This window comes from Leucopleurus acutus (assembly GCF_964270905.1).
Source record: "Leucopleurus acutus genome assembly, chromosome: X".
Classification (NCBI taxonomy): domain Eukaryota; kingdom Metazoa; phylum Chordata; class Mammalia; order Artiodactyla; family Delphinidae; genus Leucopleurus; species Leucopleurus acutus.
Window position 1 is genome coordinate 102,308,691 of NC_139148.1, and position 20,935 is coordinate 102,329,625.

At 37.8% G+C, this 20,935-nt stretch overlaps 1 protein-coding gene across 1 annotated transcript in view; it reads left to right on the forward strand.

Moving 5' to 3' along the window:
- The window catches only part of DOCK11 (dedicator of cytokinesis 11), a 191,681-nt gene extending 171,034 nt beyond the window's left edge, over window positions 1-20,647 (forward strand). The window contains exons 46-53 of the mRNA XM_082865385.1: window positions 1,174-1,296; window positions 4,672-4,785; window positions 5,313-5,459; window positions 12,922-13,132; window positions 13,503-13,693; window positions 14,160-14,260; window positions 15,763-15,901; window positions 20,399-20,647. Of these exons, the coding sequence (XP_082721511.1) occupies window positions 1,174-1,296; window positions 4,672-4,785; window positions 5,313-5,459; window positions 12,922-13,132; window positions 13,503-13,693; window positions 14,160-14,260; window positions 15,763-15,901; window positions 20,399-20,521 (1,149 nt within the window). The 3' untranslated portion in view covers window positions 20,522-20,647. The remainder of the gene's footprint in view (window positions 1-1,173; window positions 1,297-4,671; window positions 4,786-5,312; window positions 5,460-12,921; window positions 13,133-13,502; window positions 13,694-14,159; window positions 14,261-15,762; window positions 15,902-20,398) is intronic.
- Window positions 20,648-20,935: the final 288 nt, after the last annotated feature.

Genomic DNA, 20,935 nt, shown 5'->3' on the forward strand with positions numbered 1-20,935 from the left:
GGGTAGAAGCCTTCCTTGCCTCTTCCTAGCTTCTGGCGGTAGCTGTCGATCTTTGGCGTTCCCTGGCTCGTGGCTCCGTTACTCCAGTCTCTGCCTCTGTAGTCACATGGTGTTCTCCCTGCATATCTCTGTCATATTGGAGTAAGGGCTCACCCTACTCCAGTATGACTTCACCTCCACTAATCATATCTGCAATGACCCTATTTCCAAATAAGGTCACATTCTGAGGTACTGGGAGTTAGGGCTTCAACTTATTTTTTTGAGGGGCACAGTTCAACCCATAACAAAGGGTAAAGTCAAAACTGCCCTTAGTTTTCTAGCTAAGAGTTTATAGGGTGTGACCCCTGGCTAGGTAGGAAACACAAGTGAAAGAGCTAGTTTAGGAAGAAGAGGAATTCAAAATTGTCTAGAGGACATACAGGAAGAGCCGTTTTAGCAGTCAGTTTTATAGGTCTGAAGTCCATCTCTTTAAGATAGAAACAAACTGTTAAGACTTACGGATAGCATGAGTAATTGGCTTCATCTTTTTATTGTTGAGAACATGACACGATGGTTGTTTTATAGCGGCTGTTATTATAGCAAGGTCAGAGGTCTCTATCTTGAGGTGGTATTATACTGTCATTCCCACTCATTTTAGAACCAACAGTGAGGAAGGAAGCACTGTTGACCAAAATCACATCATTTTAATAAACACCTTTGTCACTGATGCAACAGCTTGAAAATTGCCACATTATCTTAAGACTCTATTAATTGTGTTTAAATATAATTTCAATATAAAGGAAAAATAATGGACATTTATAGACTTAGTGGACATTTATAGACTGTTAGACATTTAAACATCCTCAGTTTGGAACAATGTATCCCCTTTTAAAAATACTTCTTCTCAATGTGTTACCATTTGTAAGTACAGTTAACATCTTTATTATGTGATAAACAAAGTAAATAGTAGTTTACTATTGTCAATATTAATTTCATACTTTTAAGAATGGTTTCAATTTCAAATACTTCAAGTATGTGCTTTAGAAAAATATAGTCACACAACTATACTCCTTCTGTGCATTTCATTAACTTTAGTACATTCTATTCTCTATTAACTTGAAATGGTTCAAAATATATTTGCCCAGAGCTCTAAAACTATCTCAAATTCCTGATTGCATTTTTCTCTCAATGCAGGAAGTTTTGCTGGAGTTGCTAGAACAATGTGTGGATGGCTTATGGAAAGCAGAACGTTATGAAGTAATTTCTGAAATTTCCAAGTTGATCATTCCAATTTATGAGAAACGTCGAGAATTCGAGGTAGGTAATTTAAACATTTGCATCATTGGCCTATATGTTTTATTTTGGTCTTAAGTTACTATCCTTAAAAAATGCTAGGAGGCCCTAAAATTACAATCCTACCTCATATTCACATAAATTTTCCAAATGAAATTAAGGACCAAACATTTGATATAAATTGAAATTTACATTATACCAGTGGTTCGCAAAACGTTTTTATCTAGCAATCTCTCCTCCTCCACTCATGGCAGAAAACAATCAATGTTGTCTTCACTAAACCTTCACTAAAAAAAGCTGTTGGATTTCCATGTAGCCCAGGAAGAGTGATAGGCATGATTCTATTCTTTGCAATTTGACGGTGAGACTAAAGGTGCTGGCAGATGACAGTAGGGGAGATAATAGTAATAGTAATAACCCTATTGTGAGGAGTTTTTCCAATTTAGTCTGCCAGATAAAGCTGTTGATAAAGGGTAGTTAATAAAGAATAGTAGTATAATGAGCAGCTGTTGCCACCAGCACTGAACAGGAATTTTTTTTTTTTTTTCTTTTGCGGTACGTGGGCCTCTCACTGTTGTGTCCTTTCCCGTTGCGGAGCACACGCTCCGCACGCACAGGCTCAGCGGCCATGGCTCACGGGCCCAGCTGCTCCGCGGCATGCGGGATCTTCCCGGACCGGGGCACGAACCCGTGTCCCCTGCATCGGCAGGCGGACTCTCAACCACTGCGCCACCAGGGAAGCCCAGGAATTTTTTATATTCAAGTCTCTAAGTCCATATCATAATTTTATACCCTTACTATGCTGGGAAGGGATGATTTAGGATTCAAGCCATTTTTTTTTAAAGCCAAGCAGTTTATCCTTAAATATAGCAAGTAGTCTTTCATTGTTGAAGAAGTTTCCAAGAGTGAAAACATACATTTAATAATATCATCTGTGTAGTGTTCTAATCTCCGTTCCAAACTGGCTCCGATCAAACTCACCTTTTCTTCCTAGGTTCTGGGTCTTTCTCTCTTTGCCGTGCTTTTGGTGTGTATGGGGCATGCCTGAAAAATCATAGCGGAGTTCAAGTGATTATATTAAAAAACAAGAGTTAAATAATTAAATCTAAGTCATACAGATGACAAAGAATAGCCTATGAGACACGACAAGAATTGGCATTGAGCTTTCTTTCAAAGCATTACATCCTAAGAACCTTTGTAAACGTTTCAAAATACCCACTCTCTTACTCTTAGGTTGAAGGTCAGGTTATTAGAAACCCAGGGAACATTTTGCTACTCAATTGACTAATAGGGAAAAAAGAAAAACAGATCTTCCCTACACATTAAAGGAAGCAACGTGTTCTATAGGGGAACTACTCCTATTCCCTTGTAGGGGTGCAAGGGTCTGTATAGATCCCTTAGTGTTCTGCATGAGATGAAGTAATTTTTCAGTGTATCTTTATGGGATGGGCTGAAAAGTGTCAGAGGTGGCAGCCATAAAGGTAAGGAAAACTTCCCTCAAATTGAGCTCAACTGCAGAAAATAATATAGGAAGAATTTTAGACAAAGAATGTCTGCTTCTGTGCTCCCCTTTTATTACGGAAGTGAAATTCACTAACATACAATTGACCATATTCTAGTGTGCAATTCAGTGGCATTTAGTGCGTTCTTAACGTTACGCTCTCACCACCTCTCTCTAGTTTCAAAACATTTTTATCACCGCAGAAAAAGACTCCATATCCTTTAGTAATCACTCTCCACCCTGTGCCCCGCCCTCTGGAAACCACTAACCTGCCTTCCGTCTATGGATTTGCCTGTTCTGGATGTGTCATAAAAACAAATTAATACAACATGTGACCTTTTGTTTCTGGCTTCTTTCACTTAGCATAATATTTAGAGATTCATCCAGGTTGTAGCATGTATCAGAACTTCATTCCTTTTTATGGCTGAATGATATTTCATGGTATGGCTATACCACAATTTGTTTATCCATTTGGGTTGTTTCCACATTTTGGCTATCATGAATAGTGCTGTTGTAAACAGTTATGTATAAGTTTCTGTATGGGTATGTTTTCTTTTTTTATATCTAAATTTATTTTATTTATTTATTTTTTGGCTGCATTGGGTCTTTGTTGCTGCACGCGGGCTTTCTCTAGTTGTGGCGAGCGGGGGCTACTCTTTGTTGCGGTGCGCGGGCTACTCACTGCGGTGGCTTCTCTTGTTGTGGAACATGGGCTCCATGCCTGCGGGCTTCAGTAGTTGTGGCACGTGGGCTCAGTAGTTGTGGCTCGCAGGCCCTAGAGCGCAGGCTCAGTAGTTGTGGCACAGGGGCTTAGTTGCTCCGCGGCATGTGGGATCTTCCTGGACCAGGGCACGAACCCGTGTCCTCTGCATTGGCAGGTGGATTCTTAACCACTACGCCACCAGGGAAACCCTGGGTGTGTTTTCATTTATCTTGGATATATACCTAAGAGGGGAATTGCAGGGTCATAGGGTAACTCCATTTATAACTTTTGAGTAACCACCAGATTGTTTTCCCTTTTACACTTCCACCAGCAGGGTACACATTCCACATCCTGATCAACACTTATTTTTGGTTTCTTATTACAGCCATCCTAGTGGCTGTGAAGTGGGGTCACATTGTGGTTTTGATTTGTATTTCCTAATGACCAGTGATTTTGAACATCTTTTCATGTCCTTGTTGGCCGTTTATATATATTCTTTGGAGAAATGTCTATTCAAGTCCTTTGCTCACTTTTAAATTAGGTTTTTGTCTTTTTGTTGTTGAATTGTGGGAGTTCTTTATATTTTCTGGATATGAAAACTTATCTGTGGTTTACAAATATTTTCTCCTGTTCTGTAGGTTGTCTTTTCACATTCTTGATAATGTTCTTAGCACAGCGTGCTCCCTTTTTCTGGATGTGTAGAAGAATATATTCTTTGAAAATGTCTGTGAACTTGTATAAAAGGAGTCCACACTCAGACTTATACTATTATTTTTCTGTCTGCATTTTATTTTCTTCTCCAAAATTGTTCGCATGGATTGTTTATTCTCATCTCTCCACCTAAGAGCTCAAGCAAAGCATTTTGCTTATCTTTCAGTTAAAATAATTCAGACATAAGAAAAAAGTAGTCAGTAACACAGTATTTTTAAATTATACACTACCATTGAGATATGAATGAAATGAAACATGATATTTAGAAGTACAGTGTTATTTGACCATTTTAAGCTCTACCCTATGACCTAAAGTTGTTAAGGAGTTTTGTCTAATAATGACCATGGGGGAGGGGAGTGTGAATGACCCCACCAAAACCGTTTTGCAAAGGAAATAGTGTTGCTTTTTTTTTCCTGTGCATTTATCTTAGACATTTACTAACTAACCAAAAGACAAAGCTGTTTCGTTTATTCTCATTTTTCAGAAACTTACACAAGTTTATAGAACTCTTCATGGAGCTTACACAAAAATTTTGGAGGTTATGCACACAAAGAAAAGACTTTTAGGCACTTTCTTCAGAGTTGCCTTTTATGGCCAAGTAAGTATACTTTAGTTCATAAAGTTGTTTTCCTTTTTAAACATTCACCTTTGAATGATTACTGTAGCAGCAGTTATTGGTTCTAGGATTCTGTCTAGATAGAGCACCTGTCACAACAGCAGGAAGCCTCGTTTGTAAGTGTAAAGTTCACTTTGGTTCCCATATCTAAATCCACTAGGTCAGAGAACAACATATAAGATTTGAATGTTTCCTTCAGTTTCATTTTTTGTTAAGCTTCTTAAATGTATATTTAATATCTAGCACTGAAAGATTTGCAATAAAAATCAGGTAAGTATGCAGGCGATGAAAAAATCGAGTGTGGAAATCTTCAGGCCAATAATATGCTCACATGACTGTGAGTTTGAAAATTCTCATTTATTTCAGTTAAAATATATGCATGTGACTTTTAGTACTAGTATTTAAAATCTATTTCAAATACATTATTGCTAATTATTTAGTAGATTTTCTCTAAGTGCTTTGTTTGCTCATATTATTTATAAATTGTCATATGTTTAACTTTATAATAGTCTTTTTTTGAAGAAGAGGATGGGAAGGAGTACATCTATAAAGAGCCAAAGCTCACCGGCCTCTCGGAGATTTCCCTGAGACTTGTTAAACTTTACGGTGAAAAATTTGGTACAGAGAATGTCAAAATAATTCAGGATTCAGACAAGGTAACATATTTATTGGTTCCAGGTGTGGTACGTTGCTTCTGACTTTTTCCTTTTTTAGCTAGTGGAGGAGAGGCATGGGAAAGAGAGCCTTTCCAGATCGTGAAAGAAAGGACAGGGGCTTTGGAATCAGAAAGAAGGATTCAAATCTCCATTCTCTGCCACTTGCTAGCTGTGTGACCATGGGGAAGTTACTTAACCTCTCTGTGCCTCGTTGTTCTCATTAGTAAAATGAAGTTAATAATAGTGCCTTCCTCATGGAGTTGTTGTACGGATTAAATGAGTTAATATATGGAAAGTGATTAGAGTTCCTGGTATGTAAAAAAGCATTCACTAATAATAATAGAAGCTGGCACGCTCAGTAAAGGTTAGCTATTATTGTGAATGCTGTTGGGCATCATGATTGTCAATTTCATGCTTTATGATTAAAAGCATCTTAGGACACACATTTCACTCTAAGATATCCTTAGTTCACTAGTTACATTCGCAGTGATGTAGGTTTAGGAGAGATGCCTTGGGCCTTGATCTAAAGATTATCCATCCCACTAGCCCTGCCAAGGCACGGATGAGAAAGGTTCCAGCAAGAGAGGCTCTTTCCTAGAAGTGCATAGTTCCCTATAGACAGAATCGCGGGAAGGCACAATAGGAATGCCTGACTGTCCTTAGTTACCATGGGTATGTACAGGATGAGAGCTGACTTTTCAGGTAGGAAGGACCTATACAGTGCAGGATCTGTAGACCCCAGAAACATTTACTGCGTGACTATGACGTGCATGGTGCTACGCAAAGCACTCAGTAGCTAACAGGCAGCATTGCCGGAGTGAAAAGCCCGTGGCAATAGTAAAGACACTTCATTTTCTACTATGAAAATGATCTCTTCACTTTGTAAACTTACCTATATCTCATGGAGATGATTTTATCTTACACATATGCCTTCGACATTTAAAAATAGATGTGCTGATAGGTTCAAAATTCATGAATATTTGGCAGAACCTCTCTACTTCTGATCCGTTTCACTATTTTGTGTTGTTTTATTGAATTAAGGCAACAGAACATTTTATCTCCTTATAGCCAGAAAGTTTTAGGCTTGCTGCCATACTACTGATACTATAAATGGAAAGTTAATAGAAAGCCAGGCTTGCAGAATAACATGCGGTTTCCTACTTTCTTCTGCCTCCGAAAACCTGGCCAACAAGCACTAATGGCAAAACACCATCAGGCAGCTGGACTCCTGACATGATTTTTATGCACAATATTTTAGTCATTCTTCATAGGCAACAGATATAATAAGCAGTTGCTACTTTTAAACTCCTTATTTCTTTCTTAATGTGTGAAATTAAAAATTAAGAACACTCTTTTACTTGCCAAAGAACAAAATCTGCTTAAGGGCACAAACAATGTGAAAAACAGTTGGGCAGTATTTTCAAGTATTTTAAATGTATCTTTCCTTGGACCCAATAATTTCACATTTAACATTTTATCTTGTAGCTAGATATACACACATAAAGATGTATGTTTAAAGGTGTTTATTGCTGCAAAGTTTATATAACAAAAACCTGGAAACAATCTAATATCCACATGGTTAAGGAAGTGGTACTACCCCCATATAATGGATATAGTATCCTAAGCATTAAAAAACTGATGAGTATTGGTATACCTATCAAGATATATTATTGAGAGAAAAAAGGTGAGGCACAGAACATTATGGATAGGATGATTACATTTGTGAAAATTGATATTCACATATACTCACTTGTTTATGCTTAGGAAATTTCTGGAATGATACATACAAAATTGTTAACCATGGTTATCCCTGAGGAGAGACACTAGAGTCTTATGTGGGAAGAAAGACTTTTTTTTACTTTTCATATATACCCTCATGTACTGTTTGAATGTTTACCATATACATAGTTTATTTTATAAGGTCAAAATCTGTCTTGACCTCTTTTTTATTTTCCTTCTATGTCTTGTCTTAGCCAGATAATTAACCTCACCTGAGTTTCTCTGGAGAAATCTAGCTTTTTAATGGGAAAGAAAAGAAAGGATTTCTAGATTTAGGCTTTTAGATTTTTATGTAATAACAAGTAGAATGGGTTTGGAGAAGTTTTAAAAGTTGCTAAGAAACTTTCCCTTGTCTATGGTCCTGTATATGTGGAGGGAAAAAAAAAAGGATGTAGGGACTGTTTCTTGGGAGGTTTTTGTTGTTTTTTTGGTTTGTTTCAACTTTTCCTAAGCTAAACACAAAAAGGCCTGACTATGATAAATTGCAAGGATATTGACAGCGCCACCAACACCCAAGGCACAAGTCAAATTTAGTTGGGAGAACACTGAAAGAAGAGGGCCCTGGGAATCAGCTGGAGTTCATGGAGACACTGCAGCATAGCTTCTTAACATGGAATTTAGACTCTTTATGAAATGGTCTGTAACTATTATAATTTTATATCTCTGAAATAGAACCATTCTCCTTTCCTGTGGTCCCCTTCCTCCATAGAATAGGCTTAGTGCGATCAAGAGTACCCACTCTTACAATGTCAAATACTGCTTGTGGATGTACGAATTGTCATCTTTTCTGTAGGGTAGTTGGGTAGTATGTATCAAAATTCCCCAAACCATGTAAATCTTTTAACTAAGCAACTTCTCGTCTAAAAATTTTTCCTAAGGAATAAATCAGAAGAAAATATACACAGTTGTAAATACAAGGATGTTCATTGGAGCATTATTTATAATAGCAAAATGTTGGAAAACAACCTGAGTCTATTAATGAGGGACTGATCTAATAAATCATGTTTATCCGTATCCATCCATTAAAAGTCATGTCAATGACTATAATATAGAACTGTGATAACTATCTTTTTTATTGTGGTAAAATACACATAACATTTATATGTTAACCATTTTTAAGTGTACGATTCAGTGGTGCTTCCAACACCATGTTGGGTAGAAGTGGTGAAATGGGCATCCTTGCCTTGTTCCTCATCTTAGAGGAAAAGCTTTCAGCCTTTCACCATTGAATGTGATGTTTGCTATAGGTTTTTCACAGTGGCCCTTGATCAGATTGTAGACATTTCCTTCTATTCCTACTTTATTGAGTGTTTTTATTATGAAAGGGTGTTGAATTTTGTCAAATGCTTTTTCTGCGTCGATTGAGATGATCATGTGGTTTTTTTCCCCCTTCATTCTGTTAATGCAGTGTATCAATATTACATTGATCAATTTTCATATGTTGAACCATCCTTGCATTCCAGGAATAAATCCCACTTGGTCATCATGTACAGTCCTTTTAATATGCTGCTAAATTCAGTTTGCTAGTATTCTTTTGAGAGCTTTTGCATCAGTGTTCATAAGGGATATTGGTCTGTAGTCTTCTTGTGCTGTCTTTGTCTGGCTTTGGTAATCAGAGTATTGCTGACCTCATAGAATAAGTTAGGGAGTGTTTCTTTCTCTTCACTGTTTTGGAAAATTTTGAGAACACTTGGTGTTAGTTCTCCTTTAAATATTTGAGAGACTTCACCAGTGAAGATACCAAGTCCAGAGCTTCTCTCTGTCAGGAGATTTTTTATTACTGATTGAGTTTCCTTACTAAAGATCTGTTCAGATTTCCCTATTTCTTCATGGTTTAGTCTTGGTAGGCTTTGTGTTTCTAGGAATTTGTTCATTTCACATTTCATCTAGGTTTTCTAATTTGTTGGCATATACTCGCTCATAGTACTCTCTTATAATCCTTTTTATTTCTGTAGGATTGGTAGTAATGTCCTCATTTTCATTTCTGATTTTAGTAATTTGAGTGTTCTCTCTTTTTTTTTCTGTTCTATTTCGTTAAAGGGTTGTCAATCTTGTTGATCTTTTCAAAGAGCCAACTTTTGGTTTCATCGATTTTCTGTGTTATTTTTCTATTCTCTATTTCATTTATCTGTGCTCTAGTCTTTATTATTTCCTTCCTTCTGCTAGCTTTGAGTTTAGTTGTTCTTCTCTTTCTAGTTCCTTAAGTTGTAAAATTAGGTTGTTGATTTGAGACCTTTCCTGTTTTTTAATGTGAAATGTTAGAGCTATAAATTCCCCCTCCCGCCCCGTAGCACTGCTTTTGCTGTGTCCCATAAGTTTTGGTATGTTGTGATTTCATTTTCATTAATACCTAAGTATTTTCTAATTTCCCTTGTGATTTCTTCTTTGATCCATTGATTTCTTCAAAGAATATGTTGTTTAATTTCCACCAATTTGTGAAGTTTCCAATTTTACTTCTGTTACTGAGTTCTAACTTCATCCCATTGTGTTCAGAGAAGATACTTTGTATGATATCTGTCTTTATAAACCTATCGAGACTTATTTGTGGCTTAACATATAGTCTATCCTGGAAAATGTCCCATGTGCACTTGAGAAGAATGTGTATTCTGTTGGGTAGAGTTTTCTATATATGTCTGTTAGGTCTAGGTAGATCATTGTGTTATTCAAGTCATCTATTTCCTTACTTACCTTCTGCATGGGTGTTCTATCCAGTATTAAGAGTGAGCTATTAAAGTCTCCAACTATTATTGTAGAACTATTTATTATTTCTCCCTTCAGTTCTATCGATTTTTGCGTCATATATTTTGATGATCTGTTATTAGGTGTGTAGATGTTTATAATTGTTTTATCTTCTTGCTGTATTGAACCTTTTATCAATATATAACGTCCTCCTTTGTCTCTTGTAACCTTTTTAAATTTAAAGTCTATTTTTTCCAATGTTAGTATCTTTACCCCTGCTCTCTTTTCATTACTATTTAGATGGGATATCTTTTTCCATTCTTTCACATTCAGCCTTTGTGTGTCTTTGGAGCTAAAGTGAGTCTCTTATAGACAGCATATAGTTGGATCATGTTTGGTTTTTTTTATTCCATTCTCCCAATCTCTGTCTTTTGTTTACAGAAGTTAACCCATTTATATTTAAATTAATTACTAATTATTAAGGAGGGACTTTACTGCTGTCATTCTGCTCTGTTTTCTATGTGTCTCATAGCTTTTTTGTCTCTCATTTCCTGCATTACTATCTTCTTTTGTGTTCGGTTGATTTTTTTGGCAGTGGTTTTTGTTTTAGTTTTTAAATCACATCCTCTCTCTCTTTCTAAATTTTATTTATTTTTGGCTGCGTTGGGTCTTCATTGCTGTACACGGGCTTTTCTCTAGTTGCGGTGCGTGGGCTTTTCCTTGCAGTGGCTTCTCTTGTTGCGGAGCATGGGCTCTAGGCACACGGGCTTCAGTAGTTGCAGCACACGGGCTCAGTATTTGTGGCATGTGGGCTGTAGGACACACAGGCTTCAGTAGTTGTGGCACACGGACCGTAGAGTGCAGGCTCAGTAGTTGTGGTGCACAGGCTTAGTTGCTCCACAGCATGTGGGATCTTCTCGGACCAGGGCTCGAACCCGTGTCCCCTGCATTGGCAGGTGGATTCTTAACCACCGCGCAACCAGGGAAGTCGTCCCTCTCCCTCACTTTTAAGGACGGTTTTGCCAGATACAGGATTCTTGGTTGATAGATTTTTTTTTCCCTTTGGCACTTTGAATATATCAGTCCACTGCCTTCTGGCCTCCAAAGTTTCTGATGAGAAATCTGATAATCTTATTGAGGATCCCTTGTGTGTGACAAGTCGTTCATCTCTTGCTTCTTTCAAAATTCTCTTTGTCTTTGGCTTTTGACATTCTGATTTTAATATGTCTCAGTGTGGGTCTCTTTGAGTTACCCTTTTGGAGTTTGTTGAGCTTCCTGTCTTTCATCAGATTTGGGAAGTTTTCACCCATTATTTCTTCAGATATTCTCTCTGTCCTTTTCTCTGTCTTTTCTCCTTCAAGGACTCCCACAGTGGGTATGTCCGTCTGCTGGATGATGTTCCACGGGTTCCTTAAGGCTCTGTCGCTCTTCTTCAGTTTTTTTTTCCTTTGTGTTACTCTGATTGATAATTTCCATTGTCCTATCTTCAAGTTTACTGACTATTACTTCTGCCTGCTGAAATTTGCCTTTGAATCCCTCTGGTGAATTTTCATTTCAGTTATTACGTTTTTCAGCTCTGAAAAAAATTTTTGGTTTCTTTTTAGATTTTCTACCTCTTTATTGATATTGACATTTTGTTCATACATCATTTTCTTGACTTTTTCCATAACTTCCTTTAGTTCTTTTAACATGAAGACTGTTGTTTTAAAGTCTTTTTCTAGGAGATCTGCTGCCAGGTCTTTTTCAGGGACAGTTTCTATTGGTTTATTTTTCTCGTTTGAATGGGCCATACTCTCCTGTTTCTTTGTATGCCTTGTGATTCTTTTTTTGTTGAAAACTGGACATTTGAATTTAATAACATGATCACTCTGGAAATCAGATTCTCTCTCTGTCCCAGAGTTTGCTGGGTTTTGGTTTTGTTTTTAATTGTTGTAAGCTGTCTCTGTGCCAGGGATAAGCCTGAGGTGTAAACCTGGGGACTTATCAGGTCTTTCCTTAGCCTGTGCCTTCCCCTGAGCATGTGCAGTGACTTTCTAGTTTCCTTCATATATGCAGTTGCTTTGGAACGCCCTAGTCTCCAGTGTCTGGCTCCCAAGAGGGGAAAGAGAGGAAAATGAAGGGAGGAGGGGGAGAAAAGGTACCGGTCCTTTAAATACCCTGGAAGTCACTTCAGCCAGAGGGGGAGGGCCTTGCAACAGTGGGAAGAGGTGCTACAGTAATGGCCTGCAGCCTCTTTGACTGCCCCCCTGTGATCAGAAGCAGCAATCAGATCCCCAGTATTTGGAAGACAGGGTCCTTCTTGTTCATCCTGACTCCCGCCAGCTGTCCAAGAACATGTGCACCGCTGCCTGCCATGGTACTTGAGGGGTGAGGTGCAGATAGCGGCCATTGTGCCAAGAGCTAAAATAGACCAAAATCAAAATTAAGGTGATTTCCTGTCCAGGTCCTCCCCTGGAAGTTGCAAGTCTTCAGTAGACTCCAGAGTTCCAAAATAGTTACATCAGATAGATTCTGCCAGTGTAACTGTTGTCCCTGTAGGAAGATAGATTTCTGGTGCTCTGCCATCTTCTCCGAATCCTCTCTATAATATCTATTTTATAGAGGTGGAATTCAGATGTGCAGTTAAGCCACTTTAATATATTTTTAGGAAATCAGATTATAAAACAATGTTCAGCATGATCTCAGGTTCGTAAATACATGTGCATAGAAAAGAGATTGGAAGGAAATATATGAAAATGTGAATAATGGTCATTGCTGAGTGGTAGCATTACAGTTTCTATCTTCTGCCTACGTTTCTGTAATCTCCAAATAGGTTTCTGTAACTTCTTAATAATCAGAAGGAAACGATCCTTGAAAAAAGAGCGAAGACCTCTTCCAGGTGTGTATTCAACTCACAGTGTATTCAGCGACAGTGGTCCTCAGTTGATTTCAGAGGAGTTAGTAGCTTACCTGTACCCCCTTTTCCTATATATTGAATAAAAAACAAAACTTTCTTACCTTACAGGTAAATGTCAAAGAGCTTGATCCCAAATATGCTCATATCCAAGTCACTTATGTGAAGCCCTACTTTGATGACAAAGAACTCACAGAAAGAAAAACTGAGTTTGAAAGAAACCATAATATCAACAGATTTGTTTTTGAGGCTCCTTATACATTATCAGGCAAAAAGCAAGGCTGTATAGAAGAACAGTGCAAACGCCGTACGATCTTGACTAGTAAGTGGGACTTGGCATAACTTCTTTGTTTGACATGGTCATTTTTTGATGCACACAAGCAGCAGCTGGTCAGCAGGAAAATGTAACTGAAATTTTAATCATTCATTGTTCTGCTGTTCAGTCACTAGCTTGCACAAACATGGCTACGTTATAAACCATTGGTTTCCCGTATGTAATTCATGATTGCTCTGAGTCATCTCATAAAGAGAATTTCTCCCTCAATCCTGAAGTAATAAGGTGCCTATCTGGTCCCTAAGGTATTTTCCAGACAAAGCATGGGGAGAATTAAGCACAATAGATTTTTTTCTTTAATTTGCCTGTTTGATTTACTATCTTAAAAACTCATTTGTTCAACCTTAACATTTAATAGCTTCAAACTCGTTTCCATATGTGAAGAAGAGGATCCCTATAAACTATGAACAGCAGATTAATTTAAAGCCAATTGATGTTGCTACTGATGAAATAAAAGATAAAACTGCAGAGCTGCAGAAGCTTTGCTCTTCTGCTGACGTGGACATGATTCAGCTCCAACTTAAATTGCAGGGCTGTGTTTCAGTGCAGGTATGTTGGTTGCTAAACATGTATTAAATGTTTCTTGACGTTCCTCTTGCTTTCATAAGGGCAAAGAGCAAGCATTAATTGTAATTGTCTGTTATACTCTTACTGAGTACAAAAACCTGTACATTTTTGATTAAGTTAATAAAGAAATTATGTTCAATTTCCATAAATTTTGTGTTATGTCAGAGAACTTTAACATAAATCCCTCTGACTATAGCCAAGCCCTATATTTACATATCAGAAATCATTAACTAACTTATTAGAATATTACCTTTGCAGATGATTTGCTTTAGTTAATCTTTTTCAAATAAATTAAAAAAAAAATAAAATAAATTTATAGTAAGAATAGTAAATATGTTTCTCAGATGTGGATTTTTAACATACTGGTTTTCTTTAAAAAGAGAATTGTAAAAATTACGTTTTGGTTGTGTTCTAACAGCTCTCTCATTTTTCTCCTTTTGTAATTTAGGTAAATGCAGGGCCGTTAGCATATGCAAGGGCTTTCTTAAATGACAGTCAAGCTAGCAAGTATCCACCTAAGAAAGTAAATGAGTTGAAAGACATGTTTAGGTAAGTGCTTTGTAGTTTTCAGATTATTCCTCTATTCTTTTACTCCATTTTCTTCTTAAAAGAAACCAAAATATTCACCAAATAATGTCCCTCCAAAAAAGGACATTCTCTGTTCTCTTTCACAACATTTAAGTGACCTTCTAATGGTACTTTAAGTAGTAAGGAAATGTGTGATTTCTTTCTTGCTGCAGAACTTTAACAATGAATGTCCTAGTGACCCAAGACATTAAATATGACAAGTTACTGTATTGCTTTGGAGATTGTGACACAAACACAAGCCTACATTCATTACGTGATGTCCTCCTTTGCCCGACTGACCTTATGTTACAGCTTTTCAGGCCATTTAGGGTAGGAAGGGCTGGAGAAGCTTGCTTCTATCCATGTCCTTAGTTCTACTTGGATTCTTCCAGTCTAGGGCATGTGATGTCTTGTCTGGACTGAGCATCCCTCTAAGCTAGGGCACGTCTGAATGCTCTTGCGTTGGAAAAAATATCTGTTTCATATAGAAAAAGAGTTTACATTCAGAATAAGAGAGACAGCTGAGTAAATAGGCTAAGGAGAAAGATGATAGCTTATCCGCTCATTTGCTTCGGACTTATAACATTTACTTTTCCTGTCTCTGTTATCAGCTCTTTCAGGTTACAGAGTAACCAGTAGTCATTCATTCAATAATTATTAATGCCTGGCATGTATGAAAAGATTCTACTAGTTGCTATGACAGGGATACAAAACAAGTGGGCAGTGAGGTACTTTGTCCCCTGAGACCTACCGTTTAATTATGGACATTAAACATAAACACATGAAATCATGGAAAAATGCTTTTATGATAACTCATCAGCTCTCTGTCCCAACTCTTACCAGCCCAGGGCAGATACTTCATGCCTATAGCACCCAGCACTGTACTGGCTGCATAGTTAGTACCAAAAAAAATATTTTTGAATGAATGACATTATCTACAGATGTAAACTAATGTTAGCACAACTTGAGCTGATGTCATATCAAGTAAATGACTGAGCAAGTAGGCTTCCTAGAGGGTATATGTTTTGAGCTGGATTTTGAAGGAGGTAAGAAAGCAGAAGAGAAAGATGGAAAAGAAAGAAAAAGATACTTCAGACTTAGGAGATGGCATTAGCAAAAGCACAGTGAAAATACAGGATTCTAATCTTCCTTGTAGGCAAGCCGTGGTTAAAGTAAATATTAAATTGTCGGTGAGACTTTCCAGGAATAAACAACAAAAACTTTATCTTTGGGGGCTTCCCTGGTGGCGCAGCGGTTGGGAGTCCGCCTGCCGATGCAGGGGACGCGGGTTCGTGCCCCGGTCCGGGAGGATCCCACATGCCGCGGAGCGGCCGGGCCCGTGAGCCATGGCCGCCGAGCCTGGGCGTCCGGAGCCTGTGCTCCGCAGCGGGAGAGGCCGCAGCAGTGAGAGGCCCGCGTGCCGCAAAAAAAAAAAACAAAAAAAAAAAACAAAAAAAAACTTTATCTTTGATCTTCATCCACAGGAGGTTCATCCAAGCATGCAGCATTGCACTGGAACTAAACGAGCGGCTAATTAAAGAGGATCAGATCGAGTACCATGAAGGGCTAAAGTCAAATTTCAGAGACATGGTAAAAGAATTGTCTGACATTATTCACGAGCAGGCAAGTATTAGGGTGGTTGAAAACGAAAACGCGATCCGGGGTCCGTAAAGAGTTACTTCACAAATCTATTAGTTTGAAATGTGTTACCTTGAAATTAGCATGTTATTTTAGAATTTGCTCATATCTTCTTTAATCATTTAAATGATGTAATACAAATGAAATTGGAAGCAATTACTGACAGTTGCTTTAGCAGGTGCTTCAGATAATAAATCATTTGGTTCTTTGTGCCACAGAGCCATTAGAAGCGAGTAGCTGAGCGAGTCTGAGTTGATCTACTACGAACATGGATAAGAATCTCTCAAGAAGGGTCCTAGAGAAGTGAAATGATTGGCTCAGTAGCCAAATCCCTAAATGAATGCTCCTGTCTTAGCTGTAAGAAACTAGATACAGGTGGCCCTCCCTGTCTGCAGGTTACACATTCACGGATTCAACCAACTGCAGATCGAAAATATTTGAAAAACAAAATTCCAGAAAGTTCCAAAAAGCAGAACTGGAATTTGCTGCACATAGGCAACTGTTTACGTAGCATTTACCTTGTATTAGGTATTATAAACAAGCTAAACTAAAGATGATTTAAGGTATCGGGGAGGGTGTGCATAGGTTATATGCAAATACTGTGCCGTTTTATGTAAGGGGCTTGAGCATCCTCAGATTTTAATATCTGTGCAGGGGGCAGTGGTCCTGGCACTAATCCTCCAAGGATACCAAGGGACAACTATACCATCATTTAGGTGAGATCCTGAGTGAGTTCCAAAATTCAGGAATCGTCTTAATACCCATACAGCCAGTTCTCTTTTCATAAAACCTAGCATTTTAATTTATGACTGAGTGTTAATGACAATTACAGCTAACTTAGTAGAACACAATCTGAAAAATACAGAGGCAAAGATCTGCTCACCACTTACAGCCAAATTATGTCATGATTAAGTAGTTATGACTTTCATATCCCTACTTACCTAAAACCAGAGTACTCCTGAATTGTCCTGGTAAATGTCATTCCTATATTGGGGTCCTGAAATCGGTGTTTACAACCACTCTAGACGTGGACTGTCACTCAAGTATTTTAATATCTTCAACACAGTTGTAAAAGTCACAGCATGATGGGCTGGTCCCTCAGTGCGTGAGCCTGTTAAGCTTATCATAAAGTCTCCTTAATTTCCTTACTAAGGAAAACAGCCAATAAGATAAATGTTTGCTTCAGAAACTCTTCAAACTCTCAATTTTTTTAAGAAACTAAGGCTCCTTAAAAGAAACAAGGATAACTACAACCCTTTAGAGAACCCGTTCTTAACACTGGTCCCAGAAAGGAGAACCTCATTTGTCCTGGTATCTGCATTTCATGGATTCCTTGGCACTCCCCTGTGTGAGACCATCACTCAAAGGGTGTACTTACAAATAGACTTACAAATAGTGGTTAGTTCCCAAAGAACTGCAGTGTAATGATGGGTGAAAGAAGAGATGTTTCGAGGAAAACAAAAGCTAGTTGACTTCAGGCTCTACCTCTCTGAATTTAGCATGTATGCTTTCTCTTAGAAAGGACTAGGGGAAATTTAGTTACCATTAGCCCAAGGTTGTACTGAGTGACCAGGAGTCTAATTTTCTAACCATGGTCATCTTCTCAGTGTGGAGAAGCCAGTCAGCCAGACGTTCATCGTCCCATCTGTTCAATGAGACGAGTCACCCCAGTCTCCTACTCTCCCGTTCTCATGGCTGGGAATTTTGTTGGCCTGAGGAGTCTGGAATCAGTGATCTGTTTCTTCTTTTCGCCATCTTTACTTCTGTTAGCCCACTTAGGAGTGAGTGCAAACTGTTCCAAGGCATACCTTTGCTGCTCAGTTTTCAGAGGCCCGTTTTGGCCTCCTTCCCAAAGCAGCCAGGTGATCAGGGCTAGGAGGATAGGGAATCATTCCACTTCCTTTATTGTCTGTATCTCAAGCTCAGCCCCTGAGTACAGTGGGTACTTCACCATCACTGTTCTGGGGTATACTTGAATCAAATAAGACCACATAATTTATTCCTAGAATCTGTCCAGTTTATGGGGTTTTGTTCTCCATAGTCCATAGGAAAAAAACAGCAAAAACTCCTCCTTCACAAAAGATATAAAACAATTACATCATTTTAAGCCAGTGTGTATTATATTACAGTTATGTAATTTGCATGCAACCGTATGACCTAGCATTGAGCTCTAATTTATTCAACTTGAAAGCAAATCGTTCAATTCACTGCTATTACTGTGATCAAGATATTTAGAGTAGTAGTTTTATAAAGTTATTTTTTCCCGTGTTTTAAAAAAAAAAAAAGTTCAACTGAGTAAATTTTAAAGATCTTGGCTTTGTTCGGTGATTCATGAGTCGGAAAGCATCCCATCTAGCAGACAGAAAGGAGCTCCGAAGAGTTTTACAAAATGGAAGACTTTTACAGGTAGAACGAGGCAGGACAAGTTACTCTAGAAAAGAGCTGATTCTTTCAGGCAAGGTCACCTTCCTGCGGGGCACAGCAAGGGTCTGTCAGGTGGAGTACCTCACCAGTGCCAACCAGGTGATTCCAGACTGAAAGTAATGCACATACTTTCTTGACTGCTTAAGAGTACCTGCCTAGAAAAGGCTGAAACTGCAATTAGGTTAGGTATTAAGTCTCAGGTGGCGTGGGCTTAGCGCCAGTGACTCCATTTTGGGCCTCTCATCTCTTTTTTAACACCGTCAAGTGTGGATTTTACAAACCTGCTGTCTTATTTCCCACCTGTCTCTCTCATTTAATTTCCATGAACCATGGCTATTTTGTTTAGTTCTAGGGACCAGTATTTTAGACCTTTGATATTATATATTGATAGCTAACCAAGAAAAATCTTAGTTTCTATTGGTTTCTATTTATGCACGCTGTACTGTCATAACGCCTCATATTCAGGTGTGCCTTACTTTGGGCAAATGTTGACTTTATAGTGAACTTCTGTAAGTCAATATTTCCTATTAGATTCTCATATAAAAGAGAGCCTTTTTTTAGTCATACACTTTGAGACATATTATTTCCCAAAGGAGAACATAATAATACAAAATAAGATAAAATATAGCTGTGCATTGCAAATTATCTATGAGCTCCATAAATGATTACTTGACAAAAAGACACGGCCTGGATATCCTTGGCCCTTTTCAATGTAATCTGTTACACTATACTAAAATATAAAGTCCTTTGAAAAACTTCTTCAAGCTTTTGACTTTTTAAACGGGATGTATATCACCTTAAAACTATTCATTGCAGGTCTTAATTAGATAGAGTTGGTGGTGGCCAGTGTAGTGTCTGTTTGGTCTGTTTTGTTCATGATGAATGCTCTATTTTCTCGTCACATCTGACAGTTGTGGATAATCAATCATCTCTTAAACCTCTCCTGTGCTTTCAGATTAGTGTCATGAGTTACGATTTTTATAAGTGGAAATTTCTCTATTACGGACTTTATATAAGACATGATTTGTAGCAACACAAATGATATGACGCGTTGCTGCCACCGTAAACTAATTTGCAGGCTTAACACTGAAGTTTCAGAGCTAACTTGAGAACCCAGTATTGAAAGCTTGAGACCTAAATTGGGACAGTATAGTAAAGAGGTTGGATGTGATGTGTACGCTATTCTTTTCTTCTATCTAATCCACGCGTGAGATCTCTGTTGCTTTTGAGCACACAAAATAGTTAAGTTGGGGGACTTCCGTGGCGGTCCAGGGGTTAAGACTTCACCTTCCAACGCAGGGGGTGCGGGTTTGATCCCTGGTCGGGGAGCTAAGATCCCACATGCCTCGCGGCCAAGAAAACAAAACATAAAACAGAAGCAACACTGTAACAAATTCAATGAAGACTTTAAAAATGGTCCATATCAAAAAAAAACTTTAAAAAAAGTGGATAATTTTTAAAACATCTATACTAATATGTATGTTTATATGTTTATGGGATATAAAATTTATACTTATGAAGTTTATTTCCAAGAAAAGTCTTCTGTATTAATTAGCTTATATAATTATAGTATGTATTTAGAAATGTTCACTTATTTTCTCTTCACTTAATATTATTTCCCAAGTCTCCAGGGAAGGAGCATGGGTATCTGCATGTTTGAAAAGTCCCACAGTGATCCTGAGAACCACTCTTAGAAGATGATCTATAAACTTGTATCCAAGAGTCCACTGTTTGGGGCTCTTGTTATGACCATCGGTTAAAAAAATTGTTTTAAAGATTGTATTACCTCTCGCTTTCTGTTGAATTTTGCATTTTACAGCCTTCTGTGTTTCTTAATGAGTAACCAGATCTTTTCTGCTTTTTTGATATGCTGCCTTTGTAATACAGCTTTGAAGACTTGAGTCGGTAATGTTTTTCTTTGCTCTTTCTGCTTTATGTCATTTTAAATAGCTAAGTGTCAGTGATAAATTGAAACATGCCTGCGATTTCATATACACATACTTCTTGGGCAGCGGCTACTTTACCTCATGATAAACATGCAGATTTCTTTCGTTTCAGATCTTACAAGAAGACACAATGCATTCTCCCTGGATGAGCAACACATTACATGTATTTTGTGCGATTAGTGGCACGTCGAGTGACAGAGGTTATGGTTCCCCAAGATACGCTGCTGAGATATGAGGACATGCAGATGTAAAGTGATAACAAGAACGAACCTTCTCAGGAATATTTTGAGCTGTGCAAATGTTAAAATTTAAAGATTTGATATACATGGAGTGTTTTCTTCCTGACACCAAAATTTTCATGCTTTCAAACAGGGTGCTTACATATTTGTAAATATTTAAGCAACTTGAAAGTGCCTGGAAAATTGCACCACTGTGCTTGGTTTGTACTTTTTTAGGTAAATCTGTATACTGAGAAGTAGAGCTCAAAAACGTTAATTCGATTTGCTCAACTGTTGCTTAAAATAATAATGGTACTGTGTAAAATTGTATAATGGAACACAATAAAAGGTAAAACTTATTTGTAAGTAGAAGTGAAGGAAATAATACTTTGAACTTAGCATTTTTCTTGGCAGGAAGCTAAATTTATTAT